Source organism: Pongo abelii, chromosome 15, assembly GCF_028885655.2.
Source record: "Pongo abelii isolate AG06213 chromosome 15, NHGRI_mPonAbe1-v2.0_pri, whole genome shotgun sequence".
NCBI classification, from domain to species: domain Eukaryota; kingdom Metazoa; phylum Chordata; class Mammalia; order Primates; family Hominidae; genus Pongo; species Pongo abelii.
The window spans coordinates 69,787,698-69,813,312 of record NC_072000.2 but is presented as its reverse complement, the minus strand read 5'-3'; the positions used below and the strand labels follow the sequence as shown (position 1 = coordinate 69,813,312).

Sequence of the window (25,615 nt, the reverse complement as noted above, 5' to 3'; positions counted from 1 at the left end):
AGGTTTCCTGAAATAGAAACACATATAAAACAAGGTTATATATGTTAATCAGTTGATGAAAATGTTGATCTCAAAGGAACCTAACTCTGTATTTCCCCTAGGAATAGTGGTTCACTATTGCTAATTCAGTATTAAAGAATGTAACTGGCCTGGCGCGGTGGCTCACACCTGTAATCCCAGCACTTTGGGAGGCCGAGGCAGGCGGATTACGAGGTCAGGAGATCGAGACCATCCTGGCTGACATGGTGAAACCCCGTCTCTACTAAAAAATACAAAACAATTAGCTGGGCATGGTGGTGGGTGCCTGTAGACCCAGCTACTCGGGAGGTTGAGGCAGGAGAATGGCATGAACCCAGGAGGTGGTGGTGGGCGCCTGTAGTCCCAGTTAGTCGGGAGGCTGAGGCAGGAGAACGGTGTGAACCCTGGAGGCGGAGCTTGCAGTGAGCGGAGATCACACCACTACACTCCAGCCTGGGTGACAGAGCGAGACTCCGTCTCAAAAACAAAAAGAATATAACATGAATAATGACAGCCAATTGTAAACATTTAATATTTTGTATTCCTTTTCATAAAGACAGCACTAGAAGTTGAACAGGTTTCAGGTGAATCCCCCAAACCTGAATCTGCCTCTGCTCAAGAGCCTACGTATTCCCTTCATAGGCGTCTTGCTACTCCATAATTCTTGCTTCGCTGGAACTCATACCAGGATTATGGAAGAAGAACTTCCATCTTGAGACTTGGTAGTTACATCAGAACTTCCATTATTACTCTATTTCTATGTGGAAACCAGACCTGCTTTAAGATTTGGAAAATTGTTTCTAGAACTGTATTGTGACTTAGGTCAGAGTCGAACTACAGCGAAACCCGCCATTTCTTGAAAAAAATGAGGCGTATTTCTAGAAAGAGAAAATACTTTAGAAATAACTTTAAAACAAGTACATATTGGGCTGATATACCTAAATTAAAGAAATTTGAATTTAAGTTCAACGTATATTCAAGAAAGTTAAAAGGATAAAACTTCTACTAGGTGTTGCTACTCTCAAGGATTAAATGAGTTAGGGAAAAGCATCTAGAATGGAATCTGTTTTTTTGGGGGGGTGTGTGTGTGTGTGTATTTTTTTTTAAAGACGGAGTCTCGCTCTGTTGCCCAGGCTGGAGTGCAGTGGCGCGATCTCTGCTCACTGCAAGCTCCGCCTCCCGGGTTCACACCATTCTCCTGCCTCAGCCTCCTGAGTAGCTGGGATTACAGGTGCCCGCCACCACGCCTGGCTAATTTTTTGTATTTTTATTAGAGACGGGGTTTCACCGTGTTAGCCAGGATGGTCTCTATCTCCTGACCTCGTGATCCGCCTGCCTCAGCCTCCCAAAGTGCTTGGATTACAGGCATGAGCCACCGCGCTGGGCCAGAATCTGTTAATTTTATTTCCAGGTCACAGATGTTAATGACCTAAATATGTATTCCTTTATATACCCTCAATAAGGAATGATGTTGTGAAAGTCTTTTATTATTGATAATTAAGAGAATTTGAATATATAAAAATATGTAAACTGAAAAATGTCAAAATGCTGGCAGTTCAGTGAGTGTACTCTCAGGAATTAAAAAAATTCCTTCATTACCATTAGGAATCTCAGAATATTTTAAAACTCTTGCTAAGAAAACCTAAAAGCTGAAATTTGGACTTTGGTAAGGATTTTAGTTTTAAATGAAGGAGGAATTAATTTGTGGCTTACTGTAAGTTATCCTAATAGTAAATTGTACTATTTAATTAAGATTAATGACTCAAAGAGACTACTGCCAACTAGAATCCATATTGGAAATGAAGAAGTAAGTGTATCTATTTGCAGATGACATGATACTTTATGTAGAAACTCTGATGAAATCTACAAAAAAGCACCAGGTGAGTTTGACAAAGTGGCAAGATGCAAGATCAATATACAAAAAATCAATTGTATTTCTATGTGCTAGCAACACTCAGACAAGTTGATTCTAAAATTTAAATGAAAATGCAAAGAACATATAATGAACAAAATTTCAAAAAAAGAACGATAAATCACACTACCCAGTTGTAACACTTACTACAAAGCCAGTAACCAAGACAGTGTGGTACTAACAGAAAGACAGACACACATGACACACATGTATGGTCAATTGATTTTTTTTTTTTTTTTGAGATGGAGTTTCACTCTGTCACGCAAGCTGGAGTGCAGTGGCACCATCTTGGCTCACTGCAGCCTCCACCTCCTGGGTTCAAGGGATTCTCCTGCCTCAGCCTCCCAAGTAGCTGGGATTATAGGTGTGCGCCACCACGCCTGGCTAATTTTTGTATTTTTAGTAGAGACGGAGTTTTACCATGTTGGCCAGGCTGGTCTCAAACTCTTGGCCTCAAGTGATCCACCCACCTCAGACTCCCAAAATGCTGGGATTACAGGCATGAGGCCACTGCGCCCGGCAGTCAATTGATTTTTGATAAAAGTTCTAAAGCAATTAACAGGAAAGACATAATCTTTGAAAAAATGATTCTAGACCAATTGAATAGCTATATGCAAGAAAATGAACCTCAACTCTTGGTTTACGTGATTCCTTAAAATGGATCATAGACCTAAATGTAAAAGCTAAAATTATACAATTCCTAGAAGAAACCAGAAAAAAATTCTAGTCACCTTAGGCTTCACAAAAATTTCATAAATACAAAATACAAAAGCATAAATTTAAAAATTTAATAAACTGGACTTTGTCAAAATTAAAAACTTTTGCCTTTCAAAAGACACTGTTAAGAAAATTAAAAGGCAAGCTGCAAACTAGAATTTCCAAACAAAAATTTCCAAAACACACATCAGACAAAGGACTCATATCTAGAATATATATAAAGAACCTTAACTCAATAAGAAGAAAGCAAACACATCCCAATTAAAAAATAGGCAGAAGATTTAAGCAGATATTTCACCAAAGATGATATGCAGATGAAAATATGCATATGAAAAGATATTCGACAATACTTACAGGAAAATGAAGAAAAAAAACAACCACATACACACAAAAAAAAAACCATGACATACCCCTACATATACACTAGAATAGCTAAAATTTAAAAGATAACCATACCAAGTGTTAGTTAGGGTGTATGAGAACTAAAACTCTCAAACACTGCTGGTTGAAAATATAAAATGGTACAATCACTTTTGTAAACAGTTCAAACAGTTTCTTAAAAAGTTAAACCTACACTGTTATATGACCTAGCCATTCCACTTCTAGGTATTTACCCAAGAAAAATGGAAGTATATGCCACAGAAAGGCTTGTACACAAATATTCACAACAGTTTATTTATAACAGCTCCAAAGTGGAAACAACCAAGTGTTCATCAACAGGCAAATAAATAAATTTTGGCATAACCATATAATAGAATACCAGTCAGTAATTAAGAATAACAAATTATTAATACATACAACATAGATGAATGTCAAAATAATTACACTGAGTAAAAGAAGCCAGACAAAATAGTATGTACTGTATGTCTCCATTTATATACAATTCTACGAAACACAAACCAATCTATAATGATAGAAAGCAGATCTGTGTTAAACCTGTGGATGAAGGTGGGGAGTGGTGGAGGAAACACAAACGGACATGAGCACACTTCAGAGTGTTAAATAAGTTCACTATCTCAATTGTGGTGATGGTTTCATGGGTGTATGTATATGTCAAAACTTAACAAATTGTATACTCTAAATATGTGCAGTTTATTATATGTCAACTATATCTCAATAAGGCTGTAAAAGAAAAAAAGAAAAAGAAACTACTGCCAAACAATAAAGAGATTACCCTTGAGTTTAAGTCATCAGTAAGCCTTCATATTTGTGTTAAACATCTGGTTCTATTTTTCTTTTGTTTTAAATGCCTTTCTATAGTCAATTCAGGTTAGGTTTTTAATTTATTCATACAAAAATATTTATGGAGTATTTATAATTATGCTAGGCACTGTTCCAGGCTCTGGAGTATAGCACAGAATCAAAGGTACCATAATACATCGGTTCTCTTAGTGTTACACTGATAATGCATTTACTCATTAACTCATTTATTTATATACATTCTATGTTAATACTCTCTAATGCAGCACTTTGTCTTGGGGGAAATTCTTTAAAGCTAAATGAAGTATTATGTTAGAGAACACAGATATGATGTTATTCTTCCAAGTTCTTATCTTCAAATTAAATAAAATAATATGAGTAAATACTGTTGACAGAGTTCTACTTTTGTATGAAGGTCAATAAAGAGTTTAAGTTCACATTATCATTATTTAGGAAGGCATTAAGTAACAATTACATTAAAAATATGTTCCAAAAATATTGTGTATTTTGACCAAGAATGTTAAACACTTAAGAGAAATAGAAGCTGTTAGCTGAAGAAATTCAACTAAGTAATGATTTAAAAAATCAATATGATAACTATAATTTTATAAAACTGGCTCTAGTATTTACCATCTGCTTTTTCACTTGAGATGACATGTAGCATTTTTTTTTTCTTTTCTTCTTAGATCCATTGGTTTGGTCCTTTTACTTTTCTTCATCTTAATTTTGCTTTTAGTTTTTGCATTCTTCTAAGTTATTCTACCATCATTTGCTTGTATTTATTTCTTTATTGCTTTATTTCTTTATTTCAAGTCAAGCCACACTAATTTTTCTTCTGACCATTTACTTCTCTCATTTTTCCATTCCAGGAAGAAAAAGTATATGCAGAGCTTACAATCAAATTGCTCCTGTGATGATTGATAATCATTTTTTAAATGGCACATTAAAATGTATTTGGCAGTTAGGGAAACTTGATCAACAACTGGTTATTTCATGATTTTAAACAATGATTCTTAATTTACTTAGGTGTAAAACAGAATGTAGTTATGTTTTGAAAAACTATCTTTTAGAAATTCATACTGAAATAAATACAAATGAAATTATAAAATGTCTGGAATTTGCTTCAAAACGAACCTAGAAATGGTAAGTAGCACTGGTAGTAGAGATGAAACAAAACTGATCATAAAGCTGGGTGATGAGGACAAAAGGGTCCACCAGCTCTTATTTTTACATATGTTAAAGTTTTCCATAATAAAAGTTTTCTAAAAAGGAATGATGAAGGAGCCCATAGGAAAACTTAGTGTACCAGAGATACGGGAAATAGTAGAAAGATTCAAAAAAAGGATCAGAAATATAACTATCAAAACAAAGAATTGTAGGGAAGTTTCAAAAGTGTGTGTGTGTGTGTGTGTGTGTGTGTGTGGATTTGAAGACAATTCACTAATACTCTCAGGAAGTTTAAGTTACTAGACTTTAAACTTCCTAAGGGCAGACACCATGTCTATTTGATTTATGACTATATAACCAGCAATGTACCTAATGCCCAGTACATCCAAATACTTAAGGAATGAATGCACCAATGAACTATTCAATTGGACCTATGCTCCCACAAGCAAGAGCTCTGTAAAATCTGTAAGAATTCAAGATAAAGTTGTTTTTAATAATGCTTAGAAAACTTCCTTCAATAAATTTTCTTCTTTACTTCCTATCACCAGCCTATGTCCTTAGTCAACTTCCAGTACAGCAATCCCCTCTGTTACTTCATGAAATCTACCCATGCCACTATATCCACTACCACTTCTTGTGCTGTCCTTAGTCAAGTTGTTCATTTTTTTTTTTTTTTATCTTGGAAAAGGTATTTTCTTTCTCAGTATACTCTTAGGTTTTACTTCTGAGAAACTGCCTGCTTTTTCCTAGATGGTCTCCTCTTAAACTAAAAATTTCTTTCAAATAGGGAAAAGCTCTGAAGGTTTCTGCCCACCCCAGTTGTATTAAATATTTAGCAAATATTTTAATGTAGTTAAGCTGACAACTTTTTCTAATGAGTTACAGATATTACCGCTTCTGGCTTTATTTTGGTTAGGCAGAAATACAAATGCAATCTGAATTACTTGGTAGAACACAATTCACAACTCTAAGAATATGTGATAAATAATTTGATCTCAGAGTCAGTATACAAGCACATAAATAATGTCTATAGTTATATTCTAGCTTTAAATCTATCTTAACAAATTAGTCCTGTCAAAGAAAAATGAGATCAGGCAAATCCTGTGTTGAGTGAGCGGTTCCATAAGCTGAAATGTATGCTTAACAGCCTCAATAATGTATCCCCAGCATTAACATTCTCCTTATTCCAAAGGATCATATACTGTCACTGGAGAAGTTTTCTATTTCTCCAATAAAACTTATTTTTGAATGGAAAAAAAATCCCTATCCTCATTTAAAAAGTGAAATAGTTGTTTTCCATTTTCACATCTTTTTTCCTCTCTCTCTCTCAAAAAAAAAAAAAGAAAAAGAATCTATCAATTTCCAGTAAAAGTCCTATTCAAAACATAAACCAAAGCAAGCAAAACACGGGAGCAAACCAAAAAAATGTTTTTGGCCGGACACAGTGGCTCACGCCTATGATTCCAACACTTTGGGAAGCCGAGGCAGGAGGACTGCTTGAGCTCAGGAGTTTGAGACCAGCCTGGGCAACACAGTGAGAGAGGAGGCAGTTAGGGGCTGGTTAGGCAGATAGAGACGGAGGGTCTTGGGAGAAGGACAATGTTCACAGGAACAACTGTAGGACAGCACCTACACTGCTTCTGCAGCTAACAGGAAGAAATGTGGTTAAGAACTTCCCCTTGTGCCAGGGTGTTGCTCAGAAACGACTGTCCCAACTTAGGCGCAGGTGCAATAAATCAACCTAAATGTTGTTAACTTGACCAAGCTCATTACGTCATTAACATGACATTAACATTGTGGTTTTAGCACCTGTGGGTTTGGTTTAGGCTCTCATGAGTAATACCAAGATGGAGTCACTCTGGCCAACTCCAAGCGTGGGCAGGTGCAACACCCCTAGGAGGGAGCTTTACCTCTCCTATTTGGGCAAAATCCACAGACGACCTCCCGGCCTCTGCCACACAAAAGACCCAGAAGTAAGTCCCGTTTCTGTCAACCTGCTTTCAGGGCCCCTCTCTTTGCTGAGAGCTTTCCTTTTGCTTAAGAAATCCTACTCTACTCACTCTCTGGTGTCCAAACGCCTTATTCTTCTTGGTTGTGGAACAAGAACTCAGACCTAGCTGAACTAGGGACTAAACAGACTGCAACAATAGGGAGATCCCATCTCCACAAAATAAATAAATAAATATAAATAAATCTTTACTGTTATTTCTTTTTACATACTTTATTCACCTGAAATGGGCTTAATTTTGCTTAAAATATCCACTTTGGGGCTATGCAGAAAACAAAATCCATTTTCGTATACCAGAAGACAGATAATTTCAAGTTAAACTGGGAGACATCCTTCCGCAGAGGCTATTTGCTCTAACTAGCAGCACTTTACATGAGAACTGCCAACTTCCAACTGCTCCAAACAAGTTAAAAAACTAAGGCTTGAAGTATACAGATCTCACTCATCGTGCCTGTTTAACATGAGCTAATCAGAAATCACAACATAAATTTTCTAAAGATAATCTCTTCCACATAAAATCACCCAAAAGTCTAGGAAAATGACTTACATTACGGTAAAATGTGGACTCATAATGAATATATATCAGCAACGTGCAGTTTTAAAAACGGACTTCATCAGAGACTACAGAAATAGAAACAATAGCATTTTCTCAATGTTATGATTTATATAACACAAGAGTAAGACCAGGACAAAATGGCATTTAATACTACCCAATATTATATGTTCGCTTTGCGGGAAAAAACTTTTGAGATAAACATATACAGTAAAAGACTAAAGCCCTTAGGAGATTTGCTTGATCCATTCTATTTGAGCCTAATAGCATACTTGTCTATTAGGGTTGTCTTCAATCCGATTATTATAATCTTTTAATCAGTTTAATCTTTGTAAACCATGCCATACTGCCTTCAACTCTAAAGAGAAAATGATTTTGACAACCATGAACTTTGTCCCACTAAACTCTAGTTGCCCAAAGTGCCTTTTCAATTTTCCATTATGTCCTGTGAAATTGCTCCTCTCAAGTAAAACCAATATATAGGTTAATAAAATTGAGACCAAACTTCTTGTCACAACTGGGCTATATATGACTGTAAACTAGAAATCAACTCCAATTGGAACCTTTAAAACCATGCAAACACATGGAAATTAAATCACCTGCTCCTGAATGATCACTGGGTCAAAAACAAAATCAACATGGAAATTTAAAAATTCTTTGAACTGAATGACAGTAACGACAAATCCTATCATAACCTCTGGGATATGGCAAAGGTGGTGCTAAGAGGAAAGTTCATAGCCCTAAACGCCTACATCACAAAGACTGAAAGAGCACAAACTGACATTCTAAGGTCACACCTCAAGGAACTAGAGAAACAAGACAAACCAAACCCAAACCCAGCAGAAGAAAGGAAATAACCAAAATCAGGGCAAAACTAAATGAAATTGAAACAAACAAAAATACAAAAGATAAATGAAACAAAAAGCAGGTTCTTTGAACAGTTAAATAAAATTGATAGATCATTGGCAACATTAGCCATGAAAAGAAGAGAAAAAATCCAAATAAGCTCAATAAGAAACGAAATAGGAGATATTACAACTGACACCACAGAAATACAAAAGATCATTCAAGGCTACTATGAGCACCTTTATGCATATAAACTAGAAAACCTAGAGGAGATGGATAAATTCCTGGAAAAATACAACCCTCCTAGCTTAAATCAGGAAGAATTAGATATCCTGAACACAACAATAACAAGCAGCGAGATTGAAATGGTAATTAAAAAGTTACCAACAACAAAAAAAGTCCAGGACCAAATGGATTCACAGCTGAATTCTACCAGACATTCAAAGGAAGAATTGGGACCAATCCTTTCGATACTAGTCCACAAGACAGAGAAAGAGGGAACCCTCCCTAATTCATTCTATGAAGCCAGCATCACCCTAATACCAAAACCAGGAAAGGACATAACTGAAAAAGAAAACTACAGACTGGTATCTCTGATGAAAATAGACACTAAAATCCTTAACAAAATACTAGCTAGCCGAATCCAATAACATATCAAAAAGATAATCCACCATGTTCAAGTGGGTTTCATACCAGGGATGCAGGGATGGTTTAACATACGCAAGTCAATAAATGTCATACACCACATAAAAAGAATTGAAAACAAAAATTGCATGACCATTTCAATAGATGCAGAAAAAGCATTCAACAAAATCCAGCATTGCTCTATGACTAAAATTCTCAGCAAAATTGGCATACAAGGGACATATCTCAATGTAATAAAAGCTATGACAAACCCACAGCCAACATAATACTAAATGGGGAAAAGTTGAAAGCATTCCCTCTGAGAATTAGAATAAGACAAGGATGCCCACTCTCACCACTCCTCTTTGGCACAGTACTGGAAGTCCTAGCCAGAGCAATCAGACAAGAGAAAGAAATAAAGGGCATCCAAATCAGTAAAGAGGAAGTCAAACCGTCACTGTTTGCTGACGATATGATCGTTTACCTCGAAAACCGTAAAGAGTCTTCCAAAAAGCTGCTAGAACTGATGAAGAATTCAGTAAAGTTTACGGAAACAACATTAACATACACAAATCAGTAGCTCTTTTTTATACACCAACAGCGACCAAGCAGAGACTTAATTCAAGAACTCAACCCTTTTATCATAGCCGCAAAAAATAAAAATAAAATAAAATACTTAGGAATACACCTAACCAAGGAGGCAAAAGACCTCTACAAGGAGAACTACAAAATAGTGTTGAAAGAAATCACAGATGACACAAACAAATGGAAACGCATCCCATGTTCATGGATGGGTAGAATCAATATTGTGAAAATGACCATACTGCCAAATGCAATCTACAAATTCAACACAATCCCCATCAAAATACCACCATCATTCTTCACAGAATTAGAAAAAACAATTCTAAAATTCATATGGAACCAAAAAAGAGTCTGCATAGCCAAAGCAAGACTAAGCAAAAAGAATAACTCTGGAGGCATCACACTACCTGATTTCAAACTATACTATAAAGCCATCGTCACCAAAATGCATGGTACTGGTATAAAAATAGGCACATAGACCAATGCAACAGAATAGAGAACACAGAAATTTATTTACAGCCAAAAACTTACAGCCAACTGATCTTCAACAAAGCAAACAAGTGGGGAAAGGACACCCTTTTCAACAAATGGTGCTGGGATAATTGGCTAGCCACATGTAGGAGAATGAAACTGGATCCTCATCTCTCACCTTATACAAAAATCAACTCAAGATGGAATAAGGACTTAAATCTAAGACCTGAAACTATATAAATTCTAGAAGATAACATTGGAAGAACCCTTCTAGACACTGGCATAGCCAAGGATTTCATAATCAAGAACCCAAAAGCAAATGCAATAAAAACAAAGATAAATAGCTCAGACGTAATTAAACTGAAGAGCTTTTGCACAGCAAAACGAACAGTCAGCAGAGTAAACACACAACCCACAGAGCAGGAGAAAATCTTTGCAAAGTTTGCATCTGACAAAGGACTAATACACAGAATCTACAAAGAACTCAAACCAGTAAGAAAAAAAATCCCACCAAAAAGTGGACTAAGGCTATGAATAGACAATTCTCAAAAGAAGATATACAAATGGCCAACAAACATGAAAAAATGCTCAACATCGCTAATGATCAGGGAAACGTAAATCAAAACCACAGTGCAATACCACCTTACTCCTGCAAGAATGGCTATTATCAAAAAATCAAAAAATGGTAGATGTTTGGCCTGGATGCGGTGATCAGGGAACACTTCTACACTGCTGGTGGGAATGTAACTAGTACAGCCACTAGGGAAAACAGTGTGGAGATTCTTAAAGAACTAAAAGTAGAACTACCATTTGATCCAGCAATCCCACTACTGGGTATCTACCCAGTAAAAGGAGTCATTACATGAAAAAGATACTTACTTGCACACGCATGTTTATAACAGCACAGTTCGCAATTGCAAACTTGTGGAACCAACCCAAATGCCCGTCAATCAATGAAAGAGTGAATAAAGAAATTGTGGCATATGTATATGTATGTGTATACGTATATGCATACGCAGAGTGGAATACTATTTGGCCATAAAAAGGAATGAATTAACGGCATTTGCAGTGACTTGGATGAGACTGGAGACTATTATTCTAAGTGAAGTAACTCAGGAATAGAAAACCAAATACCATATGTTCTCACTGATATGTGGGAGCTAAGCTAATGAGGACACAAAGGCATAAGAATGATACAATGGACTTTGGGGACTTGGAGGGACGGGTGGGAGGGGAGCGAGCGATGAAAGACTACAAATAGGGTGCAGTGTATACTGCTCAGGTGATGGGCGCACAGAAATCTCACAAAGCACCACTAAAGAACGTGTAATCAAATACCACCTGTACCCCAATAACCTACGAAAAAAAAGAAAAATATTTTTCCAAAGCACTTTTTTTCTACTGAGATTGTCCCCATCTCCTTGAAAATTAAAAAAAAAAAATCACCTTTTCCTCCCAATGGGGGGAAAAAGGAAAAGCATGAAAGTAAAGTTAAATAGCAATATCTGAAACTGAAGGTAAGGTCCAAGTGCTAGGTTTCGCTATAGTTTAAAAGATTTAAAAAGCCAATGTAGCTTTAAATTATTAGCATGATTTGCAAATGAAATTCTCTAATACAGAACCACAAAAATCAGCATATAGAGGATCAAATTAGCACTACAGGTGAAAGCACTTGGCCACCTACAAACCAAGAGGGAAAAAAAAAAAGAAACTAAAACAGGTGGCAGGTACTTGTTACAGTTTAGGTAGCTGAACTATCACTAGATCATAGTTTAGAACTATCACCAGATATAGCTGGTGAAAATTTAATGAATATGAGGAAATGGAGGAAGCTCAGAAACCACAGTTATTTCCATTTTAAATAAGGATGATGGTTCTGCACCACCAGCTGTTTATAGTTCACTGAGTGAGGTTCTAGTTGATAGGAGATAATTACCTCTTCCCTACAGGAGGTGAAGTGTTTCTCATTCTGCAGACACCTCTGATGAATGGCCATGTGGGTATGAGACCAAGATAGCGTGCCAAGATCAGTTTGGTTTTTAATTATCTCTTTAAACACTTGATTTTCTATTTTTTTTCTATTTAAGTGTAGAAAAATGTGCACCTTAAAATATACAGAACCATATCACTGGCTGTCATTTTGCTTTTATACAATACTTTATTTACAGGGCAACTAGAGCGTACACAGTATGCCATCTACAGCATTAGAAAAGGATGAGGGTGGAGGATGTTCCATGGTCATTTCAACTTCAAACATTTTGAGATTTGAAGATTCTACTGATTCGTTGTTTTCCCCTGAAAACTATTCTGTCTCTCAGCACCTTATCAGATAATGATGTTCCCATTATTCCAGCCGTTTCAGTTCTTTCATCTACTTGGAAAGGCCTATCAATTTTATCTTCCCAATCTCTCTCAAATTTGTCTCTTCATTTCCAAAGCAAACTGCCACATACCTTAATACCTCTTACCTGCACTATGGTCCTCTTATCTTAAATGGTCTCCCTGCTTCTAGTCTCTTCAAATAATCAAGTTCAACTAAAATACTACTTTCAGATTAATATCACTTAAGTACCACTCTCATCATACCACTTTTGTATGTAAAACCTTTCAAAAGCAGGTTGTGACTCCAAAATAGAAAAATACTTATGGCATATTAAGCAGAAAAACAAAAACAAAAATAAATTATTTTCTTACAAATATGTAAGACGGTGTGTACATATTAATAAGAGCTAGAAAAGAACACAAAAAACTAAGAGAAATTAATTTTAAAGGGGCTGAGACTTGATGTTTACCAATACTTTCTATTTGTTATAATAACATTTATAAAACAAATAAGTAAAATCTTTCGGTGACCACTTACTGCCTATGTACCATAAAACTTAACCTCTGTAATCTGTTTCCAAGTCTATCTTTCCAAATTATTTTCCATCCCTCCTTTCACACAACCTAAAATTCCAGACAAACTGAACTGCCACACTTATCATATGAGTTCCTGTACTGTTCTTTCCCAGTTACGAGCCACTGCTTACCTGATAACCTCCAGCTGGTACATTCTTTTCCTTCATTTCTGTGTGTCCAAATCCTATTTAACTATCTTTTATAGTTTAGTTCAAACAATACATTATCTACAAGACTATCCCTGATGTCTCCTTACTCAAAACTCCAATAAGCATTTCATCTATTTCTCTCCTATAAAATATAAGATGTTATATTTGTATTGTATTGTGTGTGTGTGTACGTGTGTAAGAAGCAGCTCCCTTTAGAACAGGGTCTTTGTTTTAGCCATCTTTGTATTCCACTCAAGGCATAACATAGTGTCTTTCTGAATAAATATGTAAAATGTGTGAGTATTGATTTTCAAGAGCCAGGAAGACTAAAAACAACTGAAATTATTACTCTTAGTTATATTATGATCCTTCTTTTTTTCACTCAAATTTATTCTTAACCCAACCTGCTTACCTGAAGATATGTTATTCTCCGCTGAACCAGTTCTGTCAGATCTTTGGCCTCTTTTTCCCGCCAATCACCTGCTCCATCTGTCTGACTGAGGTAGTATAGATCCGTCATTATAGACCTGTTAAAACAAACAACAGTGGAGGTCTAACTTATTTGTACTGCTTCACTGGATTACACAAAGTCTTAAGAAGAATGCCAGATTCCTCATAAAGACTGATGCTCACATTGATGCTGGTACTCATCTTTTATTTTCTATCAAGGTTGTGCAATTCAAAAATTAGTCTCTTAAAATCCAACATTCATTCCTATAGTAAATTTTCACTGTTGAGAAAATATACTTTTTTTGTTCAAGATAGTCAGCTGCACTTGTTTCTCAACATAGGCAAAGCACTACAAAGATCTGGAGGAAAGTGAATACACAAAGCAAACAAATGAGTAAATTAACATAGAGAAAGAAGTTGATGTTAGTATTTGTTAGTACCTCTTGGTTCTCTCTACTATCATTTCATGCCCCCTTTTAATTTTTCTCTTCATATTTAAACACTCTGAGTGACTGGAAAAAGATCAGAGGAAAATTTTTACACAACTCTTAACAGTATAAACCAAGGGTCAGCAAATTTTCTCATTAACAGGCCAGACAGTAAATATTTTAGTCTCTACAGATCTCTAAGATCCTTTGCCTTTGTAGCAGAAAGTTGCCATAGAGAATATGCAAATGAATAGGTGTGGCTGTGTTTGAATAAAACTTTATTTATAAAAACAGGCAATGAGCCAGATTTGGTCTCTGGGCCATAATTTGCTGAGTCCTGGTCTAAACTAATAAAATGATCGTTTAGCATCAGTAATTCCCATTCTGTGTAGCATCAGTAATTTCAATTACAACATGCCGGATTACCTGCAGAGTAAAGTAAAATCTCCAGTAAACTAAAAAGAGAAACTTTAGGGCTGCTAGAAATGGTTTTACTTATATTGCATTAAATAAAAATTATGACTTGCATTTAGCAAGAAAGAAAAGTAAAAAGCAAGAGTCTCTGTTTGTCTAACATCCCCTACAAATCCCCAGCAAATTTATAGCTAATTTCTAATTTTTCACATATCACCACCAGCACTTTTACCAACTGAGACACCATCTTCTCTCACCTGGATTACAACAGCCTCCTAACAACGTCTCCCTGCTTCCACCATTGCCTACATCTAAAGTCTATTCTCAATATATCAGCCAGATCCTGTTACAACATCAGGCAAATAATGTTACTACTTTGTTCTTAACATGAACTGGCTCCTCAGCTCACTCAGAGTCAAAGCCAAAATTACTACTTTGACCTAAAAGACCCCACCCAATATGGCTCACTTTGATCTCATCTCCCACTACCATCCTCCTTGATTTCTCTATTTCAGTCACACTGGTCTTCTTGCTAACCCCTGACAGTGCCAGGTATATTCCTACTCCAGAGCTTTTCTATTTGATCCTCCCTGCCCTGGAATGCTCTTTTCTCGGATATCTATCCACATGGCTCACCTAAATGACCTTGAAATCTTTGCACAAATGTCACCATCTTCATAAGGTTTTCCCAGATTATCCCACTTAAAAATCCAACACTCCCTCCCATCACCCTCAACCCTTGGTTTTCCCTCTCCTCCTGTTTGAGTAGGCAGCTAGGCAGACATGAGAGGGCAGGAGAAGGCACCCCCTTAACCCCCAAGCAATGTCAGGCGACCATCAGGTGATGGTCAGGCAGTTGTTAAACTATCTCTCTAAAATAATTTAACTAGTCACAGCTGGTGCCAGGGAAAGGCAGTCTCCTAAACAGATAGAAAACAACTGAAGCTGGTCATCAGCCGCTTCCTGATAAGTTTTCAAGAGTTGTGTGAGCTGGCTCAAGCATGTGTACTAAGAGGCAAAATGGCAGACTTTAACTGTTATACGACCTTCCTCTAGGAACACTCAACTGGTAAGGGAAAAAAGCCTCAAATGAGCATGTGCACAACTTCGGTAAACACACTGCATATGCGATCCCTCCCAAGTGCTGGCAGGCCATTGCTCATGCAGACAGCCTGCCCCAAGGAAAAATCAGGTAAGAAGAAATGCAAACCCCGGAACCATAGCAATATACACAGGCCCAAGTCAATGGTCAGACAGCACAGTTGACCATCTCAAGTTGCCCACTTGGCCCTCTTACAAGTGTACTTTACTTCCTTTCATTCCTGCTCTAAAACATTTTAATAAACTCTCATTCCTGTTCTAAAACTTGCCTCAATCTCTCACTCTGCCTTATGTTCCCCTGGCCAAATTCTTTCCTCCAAGGAGGCAAGAATCGAGCTGCTGCAGGCCCGTATGGATTCACTGCTGCTAACACTCCTTCCCTGCTTATTTTTTTTTGTTTTGTTTTCTAAGCAGTTATCATTTTCCAATATACAATATTACTTACTTCTTATCTTTCTGCCCTACTAGAATTTAAGCTCCAAAAGAATGAACTTTTTTTTGGTTGCTTCTTTTTTTGTTTTTTTGTTATTTAAAATCAGCATGTGGAACAGTGCATATCACAGACAAAATATTCAATAAATATCTTTAGATGAATGAAAAAGTAGGAAAAGAAAAACCTTCAAGAGTTTATATAATGAGATAACGGTGATAATTTTTATCTTTTACAAATCCAGTTTGATGGTACACAGGTTTGGTGAATAATCCTTACCCAGGTGTAGCTCCAGCTTCATCCCTTCTCAACACTTTGCATTAACTCCTCTGTTCAAGGCATGCTTAAGATTATGGATTATTTGCTTATGCAAATTATAAAGTCAGAAATGTACTTATATTGTCAGAAAAATTACACATCTAGAAATCACTTACAATGATTGTATTAACTAAAAACATAAAGCATTAGCTGGAGATTCCAAAAAAGAACAACAACAATAAATAGGTACACCTATTCTAAGTGCTTTATATTATTTCATTTAATCTCACAATAATCTTACAAACTAGGTAAGAAATGGCAGGCATTGAGAGGTTAAATAATGTGCTCAAAGTCACAAACCTCAGAAATGTCAGAGTAGGAAATCAAACCCAAGCAATGAATTTTAAAGTCCAGGCTTCTAACTACTACACTAACAAATATCAAAGTAGGAGGTCCAGAGCACAATAATGTGTACTCTGCTCAATGTAAATATCCAAAAATCAGAAAGTCTGAATCAGAGGAGAGAGCTTTGGGAGCCAGACACCAATTTCTCAATTTTGGTTCTACCTCCTATTAATTTTGTGTCCTAGGAAAATTATTTTGACATCTCCGAGCCAAAATATCAAAATACCTTCTCTAAAGCTCTTTAAAAAATACACACAAAATAGTAATACATGTGGTAGCTGCTATTTTTTTTTTTAATGCTAGAGGTCCTCAGAGAGTTGTTTCTGAGCTTTTACATTGTGTCTGAAGAGCACCTACTAATAATTCTACTACCAAGAGGAAGGAGCCATTAGATGTGGGTAACAGTAACATGTGGTATTGATAATCAATTATAAAAATGATCCAATATTGAGTTCCATACAACACCCTGAAGAAGGAGATTGATCAATGAGAAGGAATCACTTAAGAGATGCTCAAATATGCCCTCAACAACTGTGATTTGCCTAAGAGTATGTGACACAGTCTTAGTACTCTTTTATTCCTGATTCTTAACTAGATGCTAAACTATTTAGTAAAAATGCAATGGCAGCCCACAGGAAAGTCTTATTTACTATCACAGAAAGCCATTAGAAGTACACATGATTAACAGAGAATACGTGATAATAGCCCCTTTTGAATAAAGTGAAACTATTAATTCAATTAAAAATTAAAAATCTTAGCCACCATTTAGACTATTCATCCTAAATTAATAGTGGAACAACTTTGAACAATGCTTTGGAACAACAGTTCCATTTGTGAAGCACTTTAGACATTTGTTTCATGTGTCAACATTAATCACACACAGGACACTTTGCAGCTTATCTACTTCCATTTTCACCCTTTTTAAACAGGCAAGAGGCCAATATGTGATGCCTTGTCCATTTTCTTATTTGTTATTCTCAGCTAGGATTCAAAACATTTTCTTTTCATGAAAGAGACTTTGGCTGCAAAAACCAAACTACAATGCAAGAAATTAACCTGAAGTCTTTAGACTAGGCAAAGTTTCAACTTTAAAGGTTTTTCAGATTATAAAACTGAGTCCTCTATGGACTATTATGTAGACTACAGTATTTTTTTATAGTTACTGAGGGGGAAAGTCACTATCTGTATGAAATTGTGAGTTGCTCATTAAAACACAGAAGTCTTTAACTATAATAGGGCTAGAGGGCTCGGCTAAAACTTCATTTAAAACATATTCTCAGTTTCATAAGCCTCTTTCCCATCACCCTCATCACACTCATTATTCTTTATATTTCATAGGTCTCATCATAATAGAATGTGGTCATTTGTTTTTTCCTACCTATCAAATAGGAGTAATCACAAAACTTGTTGCAAGTCTCAACTTTACATTCATTCATTCATTCATTCATTCATTTGAGACAGAGTTTCACTCTTGTTGCCCAGGCTGAAGTGCAGTCACACAATCTCAGCTCACTGCAACCTCCAACTCCCAGGTTCAAGTGATTCTCCTGCCTCAGCCTCCCAAATAGCTGGGATTACAGGCATGCACCACCACGCCCGGCTCATTTTTTCTATTTATAGTATTGATAGGGTTTCACCATGTTGGTCAGGCTTGTCTTGAACTCCTGACCTCAGGTGACTGGCCTCCCAAAGTGCTAGGATTACAGGTGTGAGCCACTGCGCAGGCGCAAGTCTCAGTTTTAAATAACAGTATTGTTCTGGAGATGTCATACAATGGAATAACCAGTTTATCAGCAAATGTCTGTTGAAGTAAAAAAGGAAATTCAATATGCTCTTAGTTTTACATTAAATGTGTCACTACACACATGCACATGGGTGCACAACTGCACAGGAACAGATACAGAAACAAAAAACATTACATTTCATTGACAACCATCATATAGCCACAAGGAGGTAAAAACTGCATTAGGTCTAATTTAGAGAGAAGAGTCCCTTGAAATATTAAGCACTAGCATGGTTTATACTTTCTTGTCATAGGAATCAAGACATTCCTTTACCATTGTGAATGAAAGCTGATCTCTATTTTTTTTAATAAATTAGTTTATGTCAATGTTTTTACCAAGTTTACATCAGTACTGAGTCTTGGCAATTAATTATTCATATTCATCTGTCTCTACCTAGAAAGCAGAATAACCAAGCAACTAGAAGACCAAACATCAAAGAAAAAAAAAAAGAGTACACTAATTTTTTGTGATAATGCAGTTAGGGTATCAATATAAGTTACTGTAACTTCATGATCCACTAAAATTAAGCTTGTTTTTAAAATCTTTTGTTTCTTGGCCTCTCTGTTGGAGACCATGTAAGCAAGACAATTAAGTCCAGGATATAACCTTAAATTCAAACTAGTTCTTTACTGATTCAATTATGTTTGAAAGTTATCATCCTGCAGTATTTATTTTTTGGTCAAAGACAAGAAGATAATCAAATCAGCAAGGGAACCACGGTGACTCAAAACCATTCTGCAGAAGCTCTGGGTTTTCAGTAACTCTACCCTGAAACCAGATCTCCTAGAAGAGTCCCAGAAAGCAGGGAATCTGGCTGTTGTGGTTTTGACTATGAACATATCAAGAAATCTAGTAAGTGGGCATACTAAAGACCTTGTATGAGACCAGGTCAAGGTTTGGGAAATAACAAAGCTAGCAAGGTACCAGCAAAATAGTGCTGGCCATTTGAGGATACAATAAAGTTGCCTGAAGACACTGAGTAGAATATAATTTGTTGTTGTTGTTGTCATTGTTTTTTGTTTTTTGAGACAGAGTCTCGCTCTGTCACCCAGGCTGGAGTGCAGTGGCACGATCTCAGCTCACTGCAACCTCCACCTCCTGGGTTGAAGCAATTCTTCTGTGTTAGCTTCTCAAGTAGCTGGGATTACAGGCATGAGCTACATGCCTGACAAGCTTTTTCTGTACTTTTGTAGAGATGGGATTTCACCATGTTGGCCAGGTTGGTCTCAAACTCCCAGCTTCATGTGATCCACCCTCCTCGGTCTCCCAAAGTGCTAGGATAACAGGCATAAGCCACCGCGCCCGGCCGAGTAGAGTAGAATTTATGACTCTGAAAGCAAGCCACCTATGACAGGTATTAAAACCTCTATTTCAAAAATTGGTTATGTTTTATGTTCTTTGTATTTTCTGCTAATTTCTCTTTTTCTATTTTAATAGTCATAAAACTATTTTAAAAAAAGACTTCTAGTCTGCCTCTATGCCACCGAGGAACCAAACACAAAGAGGGCTTTTTGTTTACACCTGATTCAAAATGTTAAAGAGAGAAGTTTGGTCGGGCGTGATGGCTCATGCCTATAATCCCAGCATTTTGGGAAGCTAAGGTAGAAGGATCACTTGAGCACAGGAGTTCAAGACCGAGTTGGGCACCATGGCAAGTCCCCCTGTCTACAAAAAATAAAAAATCTAGCTGGGTGCAGGGACACACGCCCATAGTCCCAGCTACTCGGGAGGCTGAGGCAGGAGGATCACTTTAGCCCAGGTCGTTTTTGCACTACTGTGCTCCAGCCTGGGTGACAGAGAGAGACACTGCCTCAGGAAAAAAAAAAAAAAGAGAAATTCCCCCTAAGGGCCAGCACAGAGATGGAATCCAGGCAAGAAGGTGAAGGAATTAACACTTTTGGGGGTAAATGTGACGAAGATTTACTCTCAAAGTCAAATCCATGGGCAAATCTGCATCACGGGCAAGAAAAATTACTTGAGTTTTGTCCAAAGCTGCTTTTACTTCGGTTTTGCTCCTGCAGCAAAAATAAGCAATGCTAAGGATAAAGGAGACAGGCAAGAAAACAAGGCTCCTTATTGCCTCCCTTATCTCAAGGAGGAACTTTAGGATGCCACCATCTTGACAACTGACACATGTGGGGAAAACTCCAGAAGGATGACAACAAAAATAGCTTATACTATCATATATAAGACAACACTTATGTTACTTTGGTGAGTGATGTTCACTAGGCTTACATTTAGTTTCCAGGCCTTAACATTTTTCCTACAGAGTCTTTCAATAATCTGCCTTTATCTGTGCCAGCTCTGCAGGGTCTAAGAGTTAAGTTTTCCTAATGTATTAATAGGTCTGACCAGAGCCCACTAGAATCTATAATGTGTCAAGCACTATGTAAAGTATTTTATATATTTTCCCTCATGTAATCATCACAATGCTGTGCTATAGGAATTATATCCCCGTATGTAGAAGAGAAAAAGCTCAGAAAAGCTAAGTATTTAGCAATTAAGAGAACGGATTTTGGAGTAAAACCATTCTGTTACTTAGCCTGTGTTAAGCCACCTAATTTCTCTAGAACTGAATATAACTTTAGTTATAAAAACGGAACTAAGCTAGGCGCAGTGGCTAATGCCTGTAATCCCAGCACTTTGAGAGGCCGGAGTAGGCGGATCACCTGAGGTCAGAAGTTTGAGACCAGCCTGGCCAACATGGTGAATTTCCATCTCTACTAAAAATATGAAAATTAGCCAGGCATGGTGGCGTGTGCGTGTAGTCCCAGCTACCTGGAAGCTGGGGCATGAGAATCGCTTGAACCTGGGAGGCGGAGGTTGCAGTGAGCCAAGATTGTGCCACTGCATTTCTGCCTGGATGACACAGCGAGACTCTGTCTCAAAAACAAAAAGGAACAACTTTGGGAGGCCGAGGTGGGCAGATCACCCGAGATCAGGAGTTCAAGACCAGCCTGGCCAACATGGAGAAACCCTTTCTCTACTAAAAATATACAATTAGCTGGGTGTAATGGCAGGCGACTGTAATCCCAGCTACTCAGGAGGCTGAGACAGGATAATCGCTTGAACTCGGGAGGCAGAGGTTGCAGCAAGCTTCAGCAAGCTGAGATCGTGCCATTGCACTCCAGCCTGGGCAGCAAGAGCGAAACTCCATCTTAAAAAAAAAAAAAAAAAAAAAAAAGGAACAAATAGTTCAGGCGTGGTGGCTCACACCTGTCATCCTAGCATCCTAGCACAAATAGGCCAAGGTGGGCGGATCACGAGGTCAAGAGATTGAAACTATTCTGGCCAACATGGTGAAACCCTGTCTCTACTAAAAATACATAAATTAGCTGGGCATGGTGGCATGCGCCTGTAGTTCCAGATACTAAGGAGGCTGAGGCAGGAGAATCGCTTGAATCCAGGAGGCAGAGCTTGCAGTGAGCCGAGATCGCACCACTGCACTCCAGCCTGGCAACAGAGCGAGACTCTGTCTCAGAAAACAAACAACAAAAAACAGGAACAAATAATGCATACTCTGTAGGACTACTGTGCTGATAAAGTAACATAATGAACGCAGAACCTTTATCATAGTGACTGGCATGTAAGAAATCCTTAGTAAGTGATTATTTTTAATCTAAAATCATTCTTAAGTTTGGAAATCACACCCAAAAGATGTGTGGTCATAGGAAGCAAAACAGAATTAGAACTACTAGATGAAAAACACCCCTTTCCACCTGGAGATTCTTCTTCCAATGCAAACTTTATTTTAGGAGACAGTGTTCCATTACAGGAGATGAAGAATCATTATCTGGCTGACAGAGACTAAGTGATGAGCAGAATAAGGATGACTTCATAAAGAAATGTATCCCTTTGCACATGAATATTAAGATGAATGGTCTAGCACCACTTGAAAATAACCTTGGATTCCTTAGAAGAAAGACAATCATACAAAAACATTTTGTTGAAAGAAATCCAAAATTCAAGAAAGAATATCCACATCCCAGCTTAAGGCAAGTCTCAATCAGATCACATCTCAAAGAACTTAGTAAGATCTTCCTTCCTCCCTTCCTCTCTCTCTCTCTGTATGTTTGTGTGTATATGAAATAAAACACAAAGAATAGAAGGTCTGAAGGTTCACCAAACTTAACTTTTCAAGAGTGGGAATATCAATTCTTGGACCTTCCAAAGAGAATGAAAATACAAGCTATTGGGCAACAACAACTATGATCATAAACTTAAAAAAATCTGTAAGCTATTAACCTATCAATCTTTCCCACTGTACCCCTTGAGTCACAGTCACTTCCTTTGTTACATAAGCCCCCACAGTGTCTTTTTGTACATTAGCAAATCAGCGTAATTAACATAAGTATCGTTCACTATTTGGAGAACACAATTTAGTCTAAGCACAGCTGCCCTATATATTACTGATAATGAGATGATACAAACTAGGTAAGGGAGATGACATTGCTACTTTATCAGATTGTTTTTCAATAGTTTCAGTCAACACAGTTGAAAAATGGCTCATCTCCTGTACTTTAGTTTTATAATTGTTATAAATTACCATAAACAGAACTTGGTAAAAAAAAATGAAATAAATGAATAAATTTTAAAAATTATGGTAATTTAAAAAGCAGAAAGAAGCAGCTTTGGTACCCTTTCCATAAACTGGTATTTGGCAATATGAAGATGATAAAAAGAATCAGAGCAACAGTGATTAAGTTAAGCATGTCTCTGCATCAGCCTGAAAGGTTGATAAGACAAGACTCCATGATATGCTTAGAGGTTGAGGTACACATCTAAACTGCCATAAATCCAAGCACTGAACCTACAATACAAGATAAATAGTAAAACCACGATGGCAAAAATACTCTAAACCACTTAATTCTCTCTACTGCAAAGAGGTAGGCTAGGGTCAATTCATCATCAATGATATCAAAAGCTACAAGTATATTTAACTGTATTACTGGGAAGAATGGTCATATGCAATCACTAGAATGAAATCATCATTTAGAAATCTAGTGATGCTAAAACTTGATATAAATATAGCAGATAATAATTAATATGCTACTCTAAATTTATTATACCATCAACACCTCTAAATTCTTTTTATTATTATTATTATTATAATACTTTAGGTTTTATGGTACATGTGCACAATGTGCAGGTAAGTTACATATGTATACATGTGCCATGCTGGTGCGCTGCACCCACTAACTCGTCATCTAGCATTAGGTATATCTCCCAATGCTATCCCTCCCCCCTCCCCCCACCCCCCAACAGTCCTCCAAGTGTGATGATCCCCTTCCTGTGTCCATGTGTTCTCATTGTTCAATTCCCACCTATGAGTGAGAATATGCGGTGTTTGGTTTTTTGTTCTTGCGATAGTTTACTGAGAATGATGATTTCCAATTTCATCCATGTCCCTACAAAGGACGTGAACTCATCATTTTTTATGGCTGCATAGTATTCCATGGTGTATATGTGCCACATTTGCTTAACATTTGGGTTGGTTCCAAGTCTTTGCTATTGTGAATAGTGCCGCAATAAACATACGTGTGCATGTGTCTTTATAGCAGCATGATTTATAGTCCTTTGGGTATATACCCAGTAATGGGATGGCTGGGTCGAATGGAATTTCTACTTCTAGATCCCTGAGGAATCGCCACACTGACTTCCACAAGGGTTGAACTAGTTTACAGTCCCACCAACAGTGTAAAAGTGTTCCTATTTCTCCACATCCTCTCCAGCACCTGTTGTTTCCTGACTTTTTAATGACTGCCATCCTAACTGGTGTGAGATGGTATCTCATTGTGGTTTTGATTTGCATTTCTCTGATGGCCAGTGATGGTGAGCATTTTTTCATGTGTTTTTTGGCTGCATAAATGTCTTCTTTTGAGAAGTGTCTGTTCATGTCCTTCGCCCACTTTTTGATGGGGTTATTTTTTTCTTGTAAATTTGTTGGAGTTCATTGTAGATTCTGGATATTAGCCTTTGTCAGATGAGTAGGTTGCAAAAATTTTCTCCCATTTTGTAGGTTGCCTGTTCACTCTGACGGTAGTTTCCTTTGCTGTGCAGAAGCTCTTGAGTTTAATTAGATCCCATTTGTCAATTGTGGCTTTTGTTGCCATTGCTTTTGGTGTTTTAGACATGAAGTCCTTGCCCATGCCTATGTCCTGAATGGTAATGCCTAGGTTTTCTTCTAGGGTTTTTATGGTTTTAGGTCTAACATTTAAGTCTTTAATCCATCTTGAATTGATTTTTGTATAAGGTGTAAGGAAGGGATCCAGTTTCAGCTTTCTCCATATGGCTAGCCAGTTTTCCCAGCACCATTTATTAAATAGGGAATCCTTTCCCCATTTCTTGTTTTTCTCAGGTTTGTCAAAGATCAAATAGTTGTAGATATGTGGCATTATTTCTGACGGCTCTGTTCTGTTCCATTGATCCATATCTCTGTTTTGGTACCAGTAACATGCTGTTTTGGTTACTGTAGCCTTGTAGTATAGTTTGAAGTCAGGTAGCGTGATGCCTCCAGCTTTGTTCTTTTGGCTTAGGATTGACTTGGCGATGCGGGCTCTTTTTTGGTTCCATATGAACTTTAAAGTAGTTTTTTCCAATTCTGTGAAGAAAGTCATTGGTAACTTGATGGGGATGGCATTGAATCTGTAAATTACCTTGGGAAGGATGGCCATTTTCATGATATTGATTCTTCCTACCCATGAGCATGGAATGTTCTTCCATTTGTTTGTATCCTCTTTTATTTCCTTGAGCAGTGGTTTGTAGTTCTCCTTGAAGAGGTCCTTCACATCCCTTGTAAGTTGGATTCCTAGGTATTTTATTCTCTTTGAAGCAATTGTGAATGGGAGTTCACTCATGATTTGGCTCTCTGTTTGTCTGTTATTGATGTATAAGAATGCTTGTGATTTTTGTACATTGATTTTGTATCCTGAGACTTTGCTGAAGTTGCTTATCAGCTTAAGGAGATTTTGGGCTGAGACAATGGGGTTTTCTAGATATACTATTATGTCATCTGCAAACAGGGACAATTTGACTTCCTCTTTTCCTAATTGAATACCCTTTATCTCCTTCTCCTGCCTAATTGCCCTGGCCAGAACTTCCAACACTATGTTGAATAGAAGTGGTGAGAGAGGGCATCCCTGTCTTGTGCCAGTTTTCAAAGGGAATGCTTCCAGTTTTTGCCCATTCAGTATGATATTG

At 37.2% G+C, this 25,615-nt stretch overlaps 1 protein-coding gene across 2 annotated transcripts in view; it reads right to left on the bottom strand.

Moving 5' to 3' along the window:
- FUT8 (fucosyltransferase 8) overlaps window positions 1-25,615 on the bottom strand; it is a 287,886-nt gene that overhangs the window by 94,604 nt on the left and 167,667 nt on the right. For both annotated transcript variants that reach the window (XM_054530226.2, XM_054530227.2), the window contains exon 5: window positions 13,558-13,672. In XM_054530226.2, the coding sequence (XP_054386201.1) occupies window positions 13,558-13,672 (115 nt within the window). The remainder of the gene's footprint in view (window positions 1-13,557; window positions 13,673-25,615) is intronic.